This window comes from Anolis carolinensis, chromosome 1 (assembly GCF_035594765.1).
Source record: "Anolis carolinensis isolate JA03-04 chromosome 1, rAnoCar3.1.pri, whole genome shotgun sequence".
Classification (NCBI taxonomy): Eukaryota; Metazoa; Chordata; class Lepidosauria; order Squamata; family Dactyloidae; genus Anolis; species Anolis carolinensis.
The window spans coordinates 259,448,459-259,467,078 of record NC_085841.1 but is presented as its reverse complement, the minus strand read 5'-3'; the positions used below and the strand labels follow the sequence as shown (position 1 = coordinate 259,467,078).

At 40.7% G+C, this 18,620-nt stretch overlaps 1 protein-coding gene across 5 annotated transcripts in view; it reads left to right on the top strand.

The window, feature by feature from the left end:
* Positions 1-18,620, top strand: part of rab3il1 (RAB3A interacting protein like 1) — a 44,025-nt gene that overhangs the window by 19,270 nt on the left and 6,135 nt on the right. The window contains exons 2-11 of one of the 5 annotated variants that reach the window (XM_062967465.1): positions 1,899-2,151; positions 3,872-3,967; positions 6,197-6,274; positions 9,675-9,893; positions 10,547-10,672; positions 13,151-13,279; positions 13,411-13,523; positions 14,498-14,521; positions 15,866-15,965; positions 18,158-18,224. In XM_062967465.1, the coding sequence (XP_062823535.1) occupies positions 1,899-2,151; positions 3,872-3,967; positions 6,197-6,274; positions 9,675-9,893; positions 10,547-10,672; positions 13,151-13,279; positions 13,411-13,523; positions 14,498-14,521; positions 15,866-15,965; positions 18,158-18,224 (1,205 nt within the window). The remainder of the gene's footprint in view (positions 1-1,898; positions 2,152-3,871; positions 3,968-6,196; positions 6,275-9,674; positions 9,894-10,546; positions 10,673-13,150; positions 13,280-13,410; positions 13,524-14,497; positions 14,522-15,865; positions 15,966-18,157; positions 18,225-18,620) is intronic. The other 4 variants (XM_062967467.1, XM_062967466.1, XM_008115878.3 and 1 more) reach the window with 4 other exon arrangements.

Below are 18,620 nucleotides of genomic sequence, written 5' to 3'. Positions count from 1 at the left end.
CTTACTTTGAAAGTAGTTGTTATACTCCAGAAACTTCATTTTTGTGGCTGCCACAAACTATGTTGAATTGGTTGAGACTCTATGACCCCCTCCACACAGCTGTATAAAATCCACATTGAAATGGATTATATGGCAGTGTGGACTCACATAATCCAGTTCAAAGTAGATATTGTGAATTATCTGTCTTAATATTCTGGATTATATGGCTGTATGGAAGGGCCTTATGAGATATTCGGTGGAAAAGTATAACAAAGTTTGCTGCAGGATGTACCGCAAAAACAAAGTTTTTGCAGTTTAATAAATGTTTTCCATGTTGTTATGGTAGAACTAATTAGGAATTGGCATGTGTAACCTAGGAATAAAAATCATGTTACATAGTGTAATAGATTATTTTTGTTTGCATGAGAGCCTTGTGTCCTTTTTTCTGTCTTCCGGAACTCGAGGAAGAAGTCCAAACATTCCTTAGAAAGGAGAATCAGATACAGCTAACAGGGGTGGGCCTTCCAGGATTTATTAATATGCTTTTGGCACTCAGAGCTGCAAACTCTTCTCAACTGGGATCACTTCCAACTCTCAATACACTATTTGGATGCTTTTAAAGGAAACACCCATCCTGTACACTGATGTGTATTTGTGTATAGATGGATGATAAGACGGGACCTCTAACTCTTCCATCTTGTCTCCATTGACTGCCAGTGACTCTCCGGAGTCTCTGGAGTCTTTCCTAGTCCTTCATTAAGATGCCAGGATGGCATCAGCAGCTTTCTGCAAGCAACGTATGTGTTCCTGCCACCAAGCAGTGTCCTTTCCTTAGTGTTCTTTGATTACTGCTTGAACTGAGACAGACATGTGGGGAAAAAGAGGGAAGAAAAGCATTTTTTTCTGAGGAAGTGTGACCTCACTAATGTCACCCTTTGTGAGGATTTTGTCTTTTATTCCATTATACTGCCACCAGTTGTGTCAATAGCTCTCGGGCAGTCCTACCTACTGTGCCAAATGTGGGGCTTCTGCCCTTTATATTCTGGTTTCACCTTTTATCCCATTGCAGTGGCCACCAATATGGTTTCCCCCAACCTTCTGTGGTGCTCACTGTAATTCCCCTGATCTCAACTTCTGCCAGAAAGTAAGATGTTCCTCCTGCCCCATCTGTATGTCACCCACTGAGAAGCCTGTCTAAATACCCTCAAGGTATTTGTGAGGATGTATACAACTTCTGTTCTCAATGAGTAACCATATTCAATGCTTTGTTTGAATTCAAGCTCTCAGACTGATAGCGTTTCCAGAGGCCTGAGATGTATGAAAACAAAGGCAAACCTTTATTTATAGCTTTTAAACATAATACTGTGGGATATGTATTTATTACATTGAAAGCACCATGCAATCTCCTTATTAGATCCTTATCAACAATTCAATTCAAATTCCTTCTCTCTGCCTCCAACCTTTGACTAACTCAAACCTCCCTGAAACACTTTTTCTAACTATACTCTTCTCAAACCCTAGACTAATTCTCACATAAACTGAAACTCCCTATTGTAGCAACCACCCAATTTTAAAAAGGAGGTTATTTCAAGCTTCAGGGATTGCTATGGACTACATTTTCTCCACTTGTAGTGTATTTAAACTCTTGTGTTTATTTTCTATTTGGGCTGAGTTGGGCAGGAACACTTTTTCCATGAGTTGCATTCAGGATTTGTTTTCTGCTGGTGGAAGGTCTCTGCTTAACTAAGATGCATCTTCTTGAATTTCAAAGATCTCTCTTCTGCCTGTCCCTTAGCTTACCTCATATGTGGCAGCCCCATCATCCAAAAAAAAAAATCCCTCTGTGAAATATTCAGAAAGCTGGAAATGACTATTGTGTTTCTTAGTGAACCCAAAGCTAATGTATCCCATTTCTATAGGCAGGCACAGTTTGAGGAGACCAGGCAACAGCTCTCAAAGCAGCCAGTAGTGGGACAATGGAAGCCTCTTGCTCCAGTAAATAGAGGGCAGGACCGGCAGCACCCAATGGACCCTTCCATTAAAGACCTGGGCAGTGGAGATGAGAACCAGACTGTGGCTCAGCTGAACGTCTCACGCTTGCGCAGCTCTTCGGTGGAGATCCGTGAGAAAGGGTCTGAATTCCTGAAAGAAGAGCTCCATAGGGCTCAGAAGGTAAGAGCATTGCTAAGAACAAGGGAAATGACAGTTGCCTACCAATATGGCTGTATGCTTTGCATGCATATATTGGCCATCCTTTCACAATGTATGTTTAAAGCATTACAGTTGCAGTTCAACTTTTTGTGGAATCCTAGGGTTTGTAGTTTTGGTGAGACATTGTCTTGCTGCAGTTCCTCAAATACCCTTCCTTAAACTGCAAATACCAGTATTCCATAGGATGAAACAGTGGCAATTAAAATGAAATCCAATAACAGCAACAATAATAATAGTAATAGTAATTGTATTTCTTACCTACCTCTCCTCATTACTCGAGGTGGGTCACAGAACAATTAAATAAAGGATACCCATTTAAAATTCAAGTTTAAAGACTGTTTGGATAGCCCTCCTGGAAGAGATAGGTCTTTACATGGCTAGTTTAGCTGTCAGAGTTCTTCCGGCAGGTCGTTCCACAGTTGTGGGGTGGCTGATGAAAAGGTCCTCTGGTTGGTGGTTGTCAGTCGGGTTCTGAATGGTTGGAGCAGATATCCCCTAGAAGACCGAAGTGTGCAGGTCGGATTGAATGGGAGAAGGTGATCCTTTAGGTAACCTGGACCAAAACCATGTAGGGCTTTAAAGGTCAAAACCAATTCTTTGTACTTTGCCTGGAAACTAATTGGTAGCCAGTGGAGTGACTTTAGGATAGGTGTAATATGCTCACTCTTAGATGTTCCTGTAACCAATCTGGCTGCTGTATTTTGAACCAGCAGGAGTTTCCAAACTTGATACAGGGGCAGCCCAATGTAAAGCACATTGTAGAAGTCCAACCTTGAGGTTACCAGTGCATGCACTATCACTGTTATTATGTACTATGAAAGAGCTTTAAGAGTTCCTTTCTTTCTTTTATTGATATAAATTGTAATGTGAATATTTGAAGTATTTTTTTAAAAAAAACAAAAACAAAGTACTAATAAATATCATTGACAGATTTATTCTGATAGGGTAGAAACAAATAAAAATATTTTTGAAACACCCAGGATATAATAATAGATATATTTTCAAAACAAACTGCAAATCTCACCCTGGCACTACCCTTCTTTAGTGGTGGGATTGCACACTCCTGTGAGGCAAGAGTTTATGCTGATGACAGCAGTGTTGCTGGCAGGGCTTCCAATGTCAGGCATGCTTTTGCTGAGAAGTCAGAATAATTGCAACAAACAGTTACTAGGCAGCCTCAGTAGTGTGGGGATACTCTTGTGGAAGATTTTTCAGAAACAACAGCAGTAGCACAGCTAATGCTTGTTAGTACTATTCAGAAGGAGGCATGGTAAATTCCCTTTGAATGTTTTTAAACCACAACTATCCTATGATGAGACAATCCAAAATGAATGAGGTAGTGTCGGAAATGAAACCCGCAAACTGGATAGTACCCATCAAGTCATGGGTCAAAATGAGTTGTGCTGTGGCATTTGATACAATATGATTCAAGCCAAAAGGATATTCAGTTCTTGATGTTCTCAGAGGTAAAGGGAAAGTTTGCAGCTGCACAACACATTTTATAGGAATATGAGATGTGAGAATCAGGGGAAGCTAGACATAATAAAACAAGAAAATGAAAGTATCAACATTATAATACTTGGGGTAAGTGAGCTAAAGTATACAGGAATGGGACATTTTGTGTCAGTTAACCTTTGCCCCATGCATGTTGTTCCATGTCTTTGTGTTTTCTCCATGGCAGGAGCTGAAGTTGAAGGATGAAGAATGTGAGAGGCTTTCAAAAGTCAGAGAGCAATTGGAGCAGGAGCTGGAGGAATTGACAGCAAGTTTGTTTGAGGTACTCCTTTCTTCTAAATTAACAGCAAGCGTGGTTAAAGTACTGCTTTCTTCCAAACTTGGTACCTGAATACTTAACATGTATTACTGACCCTTAAGAACCAAGTTTAAGGCTTTGCTTAAGTCTGACATATACATTGAGTGGTGTGTCTTTATAGGCACATTTCTTCTCAGCCTCAAACCATGCATCTCCCCAACACTCCCACCTGAAATAATAAAATCTAGAATAACATTTGGGGATTGTTATCAGATTCTTTTTGTGAACGTTTAGTTCAGCTTGATGATAACTTGTCTCTTCAAAATAAAGATTGGTTTCCCACAGCTAATATAGTGACCATTGTTCCTCCACTTAGATAGTGTTCTGACAGATGCATTGTCTCCAACATTAGGAAGCATCCCATTGTTCATGAGAACAAAATACTCATGTATAATTCTAGAAATTGTAATAAAAAGCAACCCAAAAAACTTGTGGCAGTTTATCCAGAGATCAGTCTGAGGACTGTACTTTGACTTTTATATAAAAAGCAGTTATCCCCTTCTCAGAGCAGCAAACGGTAAGTTTTAGTCTGTCCCTGGAGATCCAAAAAGAAGCACCAACCCCCTCTGCTCTCTCCATCCTCTTACCACTTCTGGCCTTTTTGAATGCCTGAACAGGGAAATGGCGCTAGCAGCCAGGGGTGGCGGGCTCCTGAAACAACAGTAATGCTTCTTTCTCTTCTCCTCAACTTATGTATGGATCATATCAAATTTCATAATTTTGGCTCCAAAATCCACCCTCAACTTATATATGCAATTGACTTATACATGAGTGTATATGGTGTATTCATTGTCTTTAATTTAAGATTCTTCTGATTTTCATGATCATGGAGACACAATGGCTACCTTTACCAAGGTGGTAGCTTTTTACTCTGTTGAAGCAAAAACAATGTGGAGTTTTATGGTATCTTCATTATAACACAGACTTTTGTAGATCTAAAAACACCTGTGGCTAATTGCATGGGAGCCAGTTTTACAACATGAAAGCTTATCCTATAATAGATTTATTATCTGTTGCTTGTTAAGGCTCCATGGAAGACATCAGACTTTGAAGCCCTGACAAACTTGAGATGGAGTTGATAGGATGCCCTCTGTAGGTGACATCAGATGGAGTTCTACCATATTTCTCCCTAATTGTGTGATGGCACTCTTTCTTACCATTTGGCAAGAATCAATGTCTTAAACTAGTGTTGTGTAACATGTAGCCCAAAAATGTTGTTTGACTGCAATGAAACCCATCATTCCTCACTTTTGACAATGTTGGCAAGAAACAGGTGACCCTTCGACTTCTTTGGTGGGTTACATGTTCATTGTCCTTGAATTAAGCTACTCAAGGTTATAGGTATTCCAGGTTAAGAAGACTCTCACTATTGTTTTGTTATTATCCCTATGGTCTTATCAAATGCTGAATCTTCAACATTATTTATTTATTTACTTACTTTTCTCCCGCTTTTCTCCCACAAATGGGACCCAAAGTGGCGTACATAAGGCCACAACAGGTACATAATATATAATGTAAAACCCCCCATTATTTATTATGCACTTATTTTAAATATACTGGTATATTAATCCTACACTGATATTCGCTGGGCAATTTGCACATGTACACAAAAAATAATTAAATGTAAATAAAAATAATAATAAAATAATCTGAAGCCAACAAAATTATAAATGCAGCATGAAACAGTCTGGAGAAGGAAGAGGGCATTTCTGAATAGCATCCTAAGCCATGTGAGTACCTGATCACAGCTTACATGCATAGATTGTGGACGATGAATAAGGCAGAGTTCCCATGACCCAAATTAAAAGAGGTGTTTAAGTGATTAAGATCCAATCATTTAGTGAAATACAGTGCGTGTTTTCATGGCCAAGAAAAAGGAAGCGGGGGAAATGTTAGTTGAGAACATACAGGGAATATTGTCATCAAGGAAAATCCACATTATTTTGTTACATGTGTCTATGTTTTTGTTAATATTGCTGATCTTTACGAAAGGTGATATTTCTACATTGTAGTAGTTATCAGTATCAGTGTGCTTAAGTTATTAGAGTTTACCTCCATTTGCTATTTACGAAAAGCTTGTTCTAGTGCTATATTTCAAGCAGGGGGAGCCATATTATAATGTGATTTTGAGAATTCATTTGCATTGTATGCACTGCAGGTGTATATCTGTTGTGTTTTTTCTCTGTGCTACAGGAAGCTCATAAGATGGTGCGGGAAGCAAACACCAAACAGGCTGCGTCAGAAAAACAGCTGAGGGAAGCCCGAGGGAAGGTTAGTCTGATCTGCCTTGGAGTGTGTCATATTGACATGTGTGACATGGCCTGCTCAACCCTCCCCTGATGTTCATGCATGTGGCAGATTGCCCAAGTAAGGAAGCCTCTTTGTGTGTGGTTTGGTAGCCTATGGGTGCATCTACACCAGGCATGGGCAAACCTTGTCCCTCCAGGTGTTTTGGACTTCAACTCCAGTAGGCTGTTAGGAATTGTGGGAGTTGAAGTCCAAAACACCTGGAGGGACAAAGTTTGCCTCTGCCTGATCTACACTGTAGAATTAATGCAGTTTGATAATACTTTAGCTACTATAGCTCAATGCTGTAAAATCCTGGAAATTGTGGTTTGGTGGATCACTTTTTGGAAGAGGAGGCTAAAGACCATGAAAAACTACAACCACCATGATTCCATTGCTTTGAGTAATGGTAGCTAAAGTGGCATCAAACTTCATTAATTTTAGAGTGTAGATGCACCCTGTGTGATCAGGATTCCTAACACTGCATTTATTCAGTTCTTCATCTGCACATTTCACTTTTCGAAAACTGCAGGAAGTGTACAGATGAGGGGTTATTATAGCTGCTCTTTTATAATCACTTTCTCAACCATTTTGAGTCTGGAATATATGTGCTGCTTCCAACCTTGTGCTGGACAATCCATCCTAACAGAATTCCTAGGCGATTCTAAACTTTTCCATCTGGCATTTTTCACTGTGGATTAGGGAGGAAGATTATTTGCAGGTCATTGGCATTGCTTGGTAGATCTGTTTGGATCAATGCTTCATTTAAATTACAGATCCAAATGGTTTTTGGGCAGAAGGGTATATAACATTCATAGATATGCAAGAAATTCAATGTGTACCTTGGTGTTTTCATTGTAATAAAGATGTGCAGAGCTTCTGAAGAGCAGAGGACAGGGAAAGCAAAATGTGATGTTTACTAAAATGGGTATTGATTTACAGTATGCACTAGGTGGAAACTACTGAAAACTAATATTTTTCGGAATGCATTTCCACTTTAATGAGAGGGTTCCTAACTCTTATTTTGACTATCTGAATAAATACACATACACATAAGAAATGAAAAATAAATTAACACTGTAGTAGGTGGTCCCTTGGAATCACAGGAGGCCTTGTAAGGTGTCTAGTTCATTCTCTGGCTCAGTTAGCTCAGAATCCAAAGCAGTGGTTCTCAACCTGTGGTCCCCAGATGTTTTTGGCCTACAACTCCCAGAAATCCTAACAGCTAGTAATCGGGCTAGGATTTCTGGGAGTTGTAGGCCAAAAACATCTGGGGACCCCAGGTTGAGAACCACTGATCTAAAGCATCCCCACCTCTTACCTCTGCTTCAAGCCCGAGGGAAAGTCCTTTATTGAAACTCTGGCCCTCAAGACATTTTTCCAGCAACTCAGCCAAAATCTACCCTGAACCTTCTTCAGCCTACAAGCCCTAGTTGTGTCCATAGGGTCACTGGGAACAAATCTTTGTCCTCATCTGTGCAACAGGCTTTCAGATATCTGAAGAGTCTTGCTGAACGGGTTTCTGTGTGAGAGGGGACACTGAAGATCAGCAGTGCCTTGCCTCTGTAGTGCATTCCTTGCCAGAGATTAGTAGAACCAGCTTATCTAGATCTTCTTGTATGCCCCCAAACTCCAAGGTACTGTCTTTTTGAAAGGGATTGGTAACTAGTAAAAGACATTGGTCATAAAATGATCCCATGTAATGTAGCTGCAGCACCACCTGCTGACAGGGCTAGAGCAAAGCACTGAAAGGCTCTTTTGTCTATTTACATAACTAAATTTTGGGGCGTATTCAGTTAGTTATCCCACTAGATTCTTGAGAACTGTTAATTGGAGATCCAAAAAGTTTTGACATTTTAATTTCTCCCCTCTTCTTGTTGGCAGAAGGAAGGGTTGGCTAGAATCATAGCAGGTCCAATGGGATTATCTCTCTTTTTTCTCTTCTCTCTCCCTCCTTTTTTGCACACACACACACACATACACACAGAGTTATGACCACATTACCAGATATTTGTATAATCTACCAGAGCAATGTTTCTCCTAAAGAACTGTTTATTTTATTTTACTGCCTTTTGAATTCCTTTCTCATGTGGCTTTGGAATGTTACTGCAGGCAGAACTGACTGCCAGCCTTTTGGATGTTCCTTGCTGCACAAAGTGTTTCTTTCCCCAGAACAGACTCTTGGTGGCTATCTAATGCTGACAACACTCACAATGGAGTCCCAGATATCAGCAGCCTCCATTTATCTTTTCTGTTAGGTCCCGTTGGAGGTGTGGGACAGCTTGCTGGCCATAGGGAAATCCTCTCTGCTTCCCTTCAAATTCTTTAGGTATTTAGTCCCAACAATAACCTCTAAATTCATCCGGAAGTGTTCTTTCTGATTGAAAGCAAGAGGCAACTTTAGCTGTGAAACATAGGAGAAGTGAATGTATACATTTATTTATTTTATTTATTTACCATATTTGTACCCCACCCTTCTCAACCCCAAGGGGGACTCAGAGCGGCCTCACATATCGGCAACAATTCAATGCCTTAAAAACATACAATTGGTACATGATATTTGGCAGGTAGTAGATTACTTTGATTAGTCCTATAGATATAGTTTTCTGCTCACACCCATATCACTGTGTGTATTTTCCTTATGTGACAGGGGAAGGAAGGCAGAATACAGTTCTTACTACATGAACCATTTTAGGATGTGAATACATAACGCAAATATTTTTTCACTAGGTACACATAATTTTCTTTTAAAAATATCACCAATATGTACACTAGTTGATGCTGTTTTAATTGTTGCTTTATATAATACCTTTAATACCTCTTTCTTGTTTAAATTAGTCATGGTTTTTAAATCCAGGAGTGTTTTAAAGTGTTTGTATTACACAAAGCCTGAAAGTCCATGATGAAAGTGTGAGAAATATTCGTAATAAAATAAAAAAGTGAATGAATTGTGTGCGAAGTTGAAGGCTTCATAGAATCCTAGAGTTGGAAAAGACCTTGTGGGCCATTCAGTTCAACCCCCTGCCAAGAAGCAGGAAAATCATATTCAAAGCACCCCCGACAGATGGCCATCCAGCCTCTGTTTAAAAGCCTTCAAAGAAGGAGCCTCCACCATGCTCTGGGGTAGAGAGTTTCACTGCTGAACAGTTCTCAAAGTTAGGAAGTTCTTTCAGTCCCTTTGCTCTTTAGAGACCAGAATTGAACATGTTTGGGTCCTGACCATGCTGGCTGAGGATTCTGATAAATGTAGTCCAAACATGCTATTTTTCCAATCTTCCAAAAAGAGTAGTGGATCTCATTCAGAGTTTCCTGTGTGAGCCCATATACTTCTAAGCATAGAGGGTGGGATCAGTATTGACTTCTGCTTTGTGTGTTCTGTCCCCAGATTGACATGTTGCAGGCAGAGGTGACTGCCTTGAAGACCCTGGTGATCACCTCGACTCCTTCCTCTCCCAATCGGGAGCTGCATCCACAACTCCAAAGCCCCTCCAAGGTAGTCTTCAGGAAAGGGCACGGGCGGAACAAGAGCACCAGCAGCACTGGCATCATCCCGGCGGCAACCCAGACCATGTCTGTGGAGCCTGCCAGCAGTGAGTTCAAAGAGGTGGGTAAAGTTTTTTGGCTAATGCTGAGGTCTTGTGTGGGAGGGGATGGGTCCTATGAACGACATCCTCCACATGGAGGTGGGATTAATTCAAAGGTCCTGGAAGGCAAGATCCTTTCCTTTTGCACTTGTAGCCCCTTCTCTGCACCATTATAGAGAACGATTAAGCGTCCTCAGCTGATCTCTTTTTGTTGAATGCATGAGCTTGGGATGGTTATTTTGCTACTCTAAGCCAAAGTCAATGAAATGAGCAGTGATAGTCCTATCAATATGAATGTGAGGACTTCAAATATGAGTTTAAGGGAAGAACGCTACAATGCTCATCAGACACTATCGTGCAGAGCTTGGGAAAGTTATTGTTTTGGACTACAACTCCCAGAAACCTCCAGTATGACAATGCTGGTGGTGACAATCTCAAAGCTCTAGTACCAACCTCACCCCATTCCTGTTGCTCCACTGCAGCTCATTTTTGTGAAGCATTTTCAGAAGGGCTTTGTACCCTTCTGTGAACAAAGTTTTGCTCTTCCAACCCTTTCTCTCTCTCATGGTGTTTTGCTTTCTCTCCCTGACTTTTTGTCTGTCTGTCTCTCTTTCCTGGTATCTCCCACCCTCCCTTGCTTCCTATTTCTGTTTGACTCCCCCTTTCCTTAAAGTCTGGGGTCCCCACTCTCCTCTCTCTGCTTCTCTGTATCGTTCCTGCGAAGGCTCTCCACATCACCTATGAGCCAAGCTGGCAGTCCCTGGCAGCAGACTCTTCTTTCTCTTCCTTTTCACAGCAGGTAATCTCTTTCAGTTTGGGGTACCTTTGGGTGACCTGCTCCCAAATGCATAGGAAGTTGCAGTTCACATCCCTTTTCATGGCCATAGGGAGGAAGTCATTTCGGCAGATGCCACTGCTCGTTGGCATAGAAAGAAATTCTTTATTTTGTGTAAATATTAATAAGTTCTTGTTTCCTTCACATCAGGAGTAACTTTTCATAACTCTACTTTAGCACCTTCCAATTTTTTTTCTTTCTTCAATATTAACACAGATATTTTGTTTTGTTTTCTCCAATTCTTTTCTTGCCCTGGCCTTACTCCTCTATGTTATGACACTGAAGTTGTCTCCTGGTTTCAAGTAGGCAGTTGCTGTAGCATAGAGTGTGAATGGTATCAGTTCAGATCTCTCTCCCAGGCTGCTTCTGCACTACCTGATAAAACCAGTGTAAAGAACTACGGAGCTGGTCCAATGCAACTCAGGAATGTCCCCAGAGCTCTTTGGCTATTCACTCAGCTGGATAGAAGGTACACCGGGACCACCACTGTGTCACCACCGGCAAGCTACTCTCTCTCAGAGGCTTGCTGGTGATATTGCATTTTTGATCACATGAGTCAAAATCTGAAATGACATCATGAGAACAGAAGTGTCACCAACAAGATTCAGGGTGGGGTAGGGGATTGGTATTGGTGATGATGCAGTGAAAAAGGGGGAATCTGCTGCAATTAATTCTAGACGTTGAACTTTATTTTTTAAAAGTGTCTTACCTATGAATTGGAGCCCTGGTGGCGCAGCATGTTAAAGTGCTGAGCTGCTGAACTTGTGGACCACAAGGTCGCAGGTTCAAATCCGGGGAGCGGAGTGAGCACCCACTGTTAGCCCCAGCTTCTGCCAACCTAGCAGTTTGAAAACATGCAAATGTGAGTAAATAATAGGTACCGCTCCAGCGGGAAGATAATGGTGCTCCATGCAGTCATACTGGCCACATGACCTTGGAGGTGTCTACGGACAATGCTGGCTCTTCGGCTTAGAAATTGAGATGAGCACCATCCCCCAGAGTTGGACACAACTGGACTTAATGTTAGGGGAAACCATTTACCTTTACCTACCTATGAATTAAAGTCTATATTTATGCTAGGGGATCCATACATAGTGGCAGAGTTCTGTGGGATGGAGTACTGGCTACTAGAGGGGCAATTAATACAGAATCCTTTGGACAACCAGAAGGTATTTGGGCTGAGAGAAGTGACACCACACCCAATACATATTCAGCCGCTGCTGCACGACTAGGATGAAACTGTTGTGCAAGGGGACACTGCATTTCTCCATGTGCAATGCTGTAAAATCCTTAATTATGCAAGTGTTAAGTCACCCAGGGGATTCCAGCCACCATGTCAAAATAGAATATATTTTATCACAAATGTAGTGGTAGCTTGAGAAGAAGACAGCACCACTTTGTGGAAGAGCATGCTCATCAATGGCTTCTAGTCATGCTGATTGAGTACTATCCCCAAGATGATGATGAGAATGCTGTTGCATGCATGTCCTATCTGGGGGCTTCCAACAGGCACTTTGGAGGAATATGATGGACTAGATCCAAACTAATCTTCATAGTACTCAGAGCTAGCTAGATTATTATGGCACAGAATGCAAATCCCCCAGAAATGCCTTCTTAACCCCCACAGTGAAATACAATAGCAAACTTGATAACTTGATAACTACGAGAGAACTCGTAAGAATTGCCTTCCCTTTCGTGATACTGAAAAATCTGTTGCCAGAGGTAGCTACTTCACTTCCTAATGGTACAGCCGGCCAATCCATAAGTTATCTACGAATTGTTCTGGAGGCCTGCAGTTCCCACCAAATATCCACATAACCTTTCCCAGAAGTTTTGTTCACTTTCTGAACTTTGGTGAAGTGATTCTTCTTTGAGATGTATTTTGCCTGGTGAAGCAATGGATGAGTGTTTCCCTTCCTCTCTTGGCATGACAGGGGAATTCACTTGCTTCCTAAGATTCTTTTATCTCTTGTTTAGGATTTTATCCTGAAAGCAAATGATAGTGTAAATTAAGCATCCTCCTACAATGTGGCATCTAGTTTCCTAGTAATTTAGACATTTTGCAAGCTAATTACTAAAACTGTGTTTGCATAGATTAATCTGGTATTAATGTGGATTGAGGAAGCATTGCCTCCTAATACTTTCCCTCCTAATATGGCCCTTTTTTCTTTCTACAATGACTACTTTGTGACTGGAGTCCCACTATTTGGCCTACAGATTGCACTTGCACTATTTTCAAAGATACACATTGTTTTTCTAGAATATTTGCATACTTACATTATTTTTTCACCTCACAGAGGGTCAAATAAATATTTATTATTCTGAGATGTCCTCTTGGATTTTGAATGTGAATACTGTTGATTTGCTTGTATTCTTCCTTTTTCCCTTCTTCCTTTATCTCTTTTTTTCCTCCTCTTATCCTATATTTTTCTGTCACTGCAGGTGGATTCTATTCTGTTTGCAGAATTCCAGGCTTGGAAAGAGTCTCCTACATGGGACAAAGCATGTTCTTTCCTCGAAAGGATTTATCAAGAAGACGTAGGGCCATGTCTGGATTTCACCAAGCATGAGGTGAGGTTGAAAAGGACTCACCCTGGGATTTCAGAAAGTTGATATGCTTGGCCTAGTTCATACAATGGCCTTCCCTTTGGCATCTTTCTGGGTGTTGACTTGGCTGCTTGTCTCTGTTTTGTTTTCTGCAGCTCTCAGAGCTGGTTCAAGCAGCCGTGGAGCAGAACACACTTACCATTGAGCCTGTGGCGACCCAGGCTCTGCCTGTGGTGAAGGTGTCAGCCATTGAATGCGGTGGACCAAAGTAAGGACACATTGGCTGCCCTTCCCTGCCTTCATTCTTCTCTTCACATATGCCTACAGGCTTGCCTTTTTGCACCTGACTAACCCCTGTTTTTCATTCTCTTCCTCTGCCTAGTTGTAAATTTCTTTAACAGTGGCGTAGGAGGAATGATGAAAAAGGGTGCGAGAAACACAGACTTTTGGTGTTGGATTACATGTCTGTAGTAAACAGTGCAGTAAACCATGAGCTGGGGCAGGATGTGGTTCTACTCTAGCTGGTCCTGTTATAGCTGCCTCCAGCAGCTGCCTCCAGAGCAGTGGTTCTCAACCTGTGGGTCCCCAGATGTTTTGGCCTTCAACTCTCAGAAATCCTAACAGCTGGTAAGCTGGCTTGGATTTCTGGGAGTTGTAGGCCAAAACTACCTGGGGACCCACAGGTTGAGACCCACTGCTCCAGAGATATCTCATGACTCTTGTTGCAGGCTACAGCTTGTAGCAGATACGTTTGTGGATTATACCTCTCCAATCCCACAGTGAGTTAGGAAACTGTAGTCTCCTGCCAGACCCCAAAAAATCTTTGGAATAGAGCTTGTGAAAAGCCAAGATGCAGCACTTCCTTAATGGAACAAGCCTGTAGTCATTACAAGGAGAAAAGATCCTTTTTAACTGAATTAAATATTAGCTCCTCTTTTATTATTCTACTTTTCTGTTAAAAACAATTAAGTCATCTTACAAAGGTAAACATAAGATTAAGCATGAAGGTGTGAGGATGCCTCCATCCCCACTCAGACGAGTTCTGAAGACTAATCAGAATAAATCCCACTGATTTCAATTGAGCCTGTTTCTAGTTTTATAGGTATACAATCTGTAATCTATATTACTTGTCTCTCACTCCAGTCTTGACTTTCTGTGGGCATATCAATTCCATGCCAAGAGCAATGAAACACTTGCATTTTCTTTATCCTGATTTTTCCCCTCCTCTTGTTCTTCTCACAGTGGGTTCCGGTCCCCAGTTGTAACGTAAGTTATTTTAAAGCCAATGACAAAAAGATGTTTGCACCACTAATAAGTTACTAACTTGCCTAGTCATTAATAGCTTTGAGGCCGGAGCTAGCGATTAATTTTTAAAAATACCTGGTAGTTAATCCATGGAAGAACACCTTTGTTAGAGCACTTTGAAACTAGTGGCCTGGATTTCTGCAAAAAGCCTTTGGTTAAAAACTTTCAAAGTTCCTCTGGAGTAATAAATTAATTTAGCTTTCAGAATAGCTTTCTTTTGTCAAACTGTAGCTAATGTTTCACTAACAACTTCCAGTTTCCAAAACCTTGATGCAGAAAACCTTTACTGCTTGCAGGTGATTTGGAATGCTGCCATGGTTTTGTCCTGTGGAATCCCAGAATTTGCCATTCAGAGAGAGGCATTGAGAATACTCAGCCAGAAACTACAAATCCCAAGAGTCCACATCATGCAACCATAGCTTTAGTGTAGCTTTCTAATTCTATAGCTTTATAATTGTGTAATGTCAAAAGGGCCCTCCCGAATTCACTGGGATGTCCCCCACCCAATAAAAATGTTAAACATTTTACTGCCTTAATTGCCCTCCTTTCCCTAGGCCTAAGGCCCATCATGAAAACAATAGCAGAAAGAGGTTATAATAAGCAGTATTATATGTTAAAGCAATTAGGGGAGTGAAAATGTGACCCTTCATAATGTTATTGGACTACAGCTTCCATCAATCCTAGGCAGGATAGCCACTGTTAAGGACTGATAGCAGTTCAAATCCAACAGCATCTAGAGCAGTGATTCTCAACCTGTGGGTGCCCAGGTTTTTGGCCTATAACTCCCAGAAATCCTAGCCAGTTTACCAGTTGTTAGGATTTCTGGGAGTTGAAGACCAAAACATCTGGGGACCCACAGGTTGAGAACCACTGATCTAAAGGAATACACACAGAGAGAGGTCTAAAATAATAAATCAAAATCCAGTAGAGGTGTATACCAGTGGAACTATACTTTGGCCTAGTTTATCTATCCATATATCAGATTACACTGTTGTGTGACCACCAACAGTGCATTTGTAATCAGGATATAACCTTTGTGCAACATCCTAAACAAGTACAGCCACTGCTATAAGGGTACTTGTACTGACAGGATTCTAGCTGAGATATCCACAAGTTCTCCATCGCCACACACACAATTATTTCTGAAACTAGGAAGTGATGGGCTTTGCTCATGGCTTGTTTTGCAAGAGCCAACACAACTTGACTACATCATGTTCTTCTTTTTTCTCCTTCCTGGTCTTTGAAGACCTACCTTTTGATAACATGTTGCTTTTCTCTCTTTATTCTTACCTTCTCTTTTTGCAGGAAGTGTGCTCTGAGCGGTCTGTCTAGAGCTTGCAAGCATCGCATCAAACTGGGAGATTCTGGGAATTATTACTACATTTCACCTTCCTGCAGGGCCAGGGTAAGTCTCCCGAAGCCCAGAAAGCATTGACTTAGACGAAAGCGTAGCAGTAGCTCCCAAGCAAAACTTCTAATATTCAGCATGACTCTGTGGCAGTTAACATGTGCTGCTGAGCTAGGAATGGGGAGTGTGGGGTCCTCTAGATATTGTTAGACTGTATCTCCTGCACTCTGTACTCTAGGCTGATGGGAGATTAAATTTAGCTATTTCTGGACAAATCCCATCCCAGCATTATAAGGCATCAGTTTAGCTGTCCTGCAGTTCAGTCAGAACATCATGTCCAAAGTCCTTGGTCTCATCTCACAACAAAGGTCTAGTAGTGCCTTGAAATTAACAGGTTTATAGGGTTAGGGACTTCTTTATGAAAAACATGATGCATCCAGTAGATGATGAAGACATTGTATATTATGGGAGTGGGACTTGAAGTACATTATGGCAGTCCAGTTTCAGTAGAAATGCCCTTATTTAGGGTGCTAGTAGTCAGCTGACCATGTCTAACTCAAGAATACTTTAAAGCCAGGAGAGGCAATCATGCAGCCTTCCAGATGTTAGTGGACTATAGCTCCAGAATTCTTCAATATCCATTCTTCTGGCTAAGGCTACTGGGAACAATGGTCCAACCAGATCTCCATCCCCCTTTAACATGGAAAGATCTGAACTAGCTCACAGAAATGTTAATTTCTCAGCTGGCACTCAACATTCAATGGCTAGTAAAAATGCTTAGTCTTTGGGCAGTTTGGTTCAGAAGTGTGGTAACTTTTGGAAATGTATATGTCTTCTGTGTCCATTTGCATGTACATGTACATATGCCTTTGCCCTGCCCTTCTCCCACATATATTCATGCCTAGTTTCTTATTTGTCCCATGTTGATTCCAGTTATGTGCCAGTACTCACTTCTTAAGCTAACAGTTAGAGAAAGTGAATCCATGCATACCATCACAAAATCAAAGCTCCAAAAATGTTGATTAGCAGGGATTCTGGCATCATTTGCCAACCCTCTTATTGACAATCCCCAAAGTAACAGAGGGGGAATGAGTTTTTCAAGTGATTGTTATGAACTATCCCTAGAGTCCAAACTGTGGCTGACAGAGCTTTACCAAGTGTCTTTTTCTGGTAAAAATGAAAATGTATTGAAATTATTTTAGATGCATGCAGCCACCTGTTCTGTTGAACTCTCTGTGGGAACATAGAAAGGGTGGGCAAAGTGGCTTTGTCATCTCCTGTTTTGCAAAAATATTATTATTATTATTATTATTATTATTATTATTATTATTATTATTACATTATCTTCATCATTAATGTGAACAATTTTATCCCAGCTTTCTCCTAATATAGAGACTCATAAAAATACCTTTCATGATTATTATAAAAGCCTCATAAATGTATAGTAGGGTCTCTGTATTTACATGGGATACATTCCCAGCCAGACTATGGACATGGTCAAACATTGTTAAATTACCTGACTTTCAGTCCCAGCATATAATAGATGTGCCCTGGTGGGCTAGACATTCTTACAGAGGTATCTTCTCTGGAAATTTGCTCAGTCTTCTAAGGCAACTTTGTGGTAACTCCCAGGGGAAGCATGCTATAGAATATCTTGGAGGACCTAGCAAATTCTTAGACCATTTTCCTCTGGGCCTGAATAGGTGAACAGGCAAGAGGCCACTATAGCTAGAAGTATAATCCAATAATATGAACTATAAAACAGTAATTAAACCAAAATATTGTTAAACTTGTTTAAAACATTGGATTTCATAAAAGGATTCACTTACTTGGACATTTAAATTTGGACTCACAATTAGTGACTTATACAGTCCTCCATGTGGAACATGAACTCTGGTGGGCATTGGACTCACACACTCTGAATATAGAGTTTCACTTTCTATGAATGTCTGTGTGTTGGTAACACATGGATTATATTTTGGTTTAATTACTGTTTTATAGTTCATATTATTGGATTACATTTCTAGCTATAGTGGCCTCTTGCCTGTGCACTTCAGGGAATCCTTTCTTTGTATTGTACCCTGAATAGGTGAAACCACAAGTATGGGTTCCACATTTACAAGGGTACCATTGTATAATGTACTGTACACATTTGCATTCATGTAATATAAATACTAATTTATAAACATAACAAAAAATACAAAAATATTGTAATATGTTATATATATATATATATCTCTCTCTGTCAGATTACAGCGGTATGCAACTTCTTCACTTATATTCGCTACATCCAGCAGGGACTGGTAAGACAGGATGGTAAGTAATTCAGTATGTGTTGGTGTGTGTTTTGAAGTTGACTGTGACTTCCTACAACCCTGTCCTAGAGTTTTCTTTACCAGATTTCTTCAGATGAGGTTTGTTATTGAATTCCTGTAAAGGTGGGAGAATGTGACTTGCCCAAGGTCACCCAATAGGTTTCTATGTATCTCTCAGGGTTCTATACTATCCCAACATTGCATAGCACTAGGTATCTCAAATTGCATAGCACTAGGTATCTCAAACCAACACAGTTCTGAGCTGAACCTGAATTCATATCATTGTATTCAGAGGATTTATCAGATATTTCTGTGTGGATGCCTGAAACATGAAGTTTGGTTTGAATATGAATTTAGGTTGGCAGGAAGTCTGCTTCTATTAGAACCTGAGCTATTT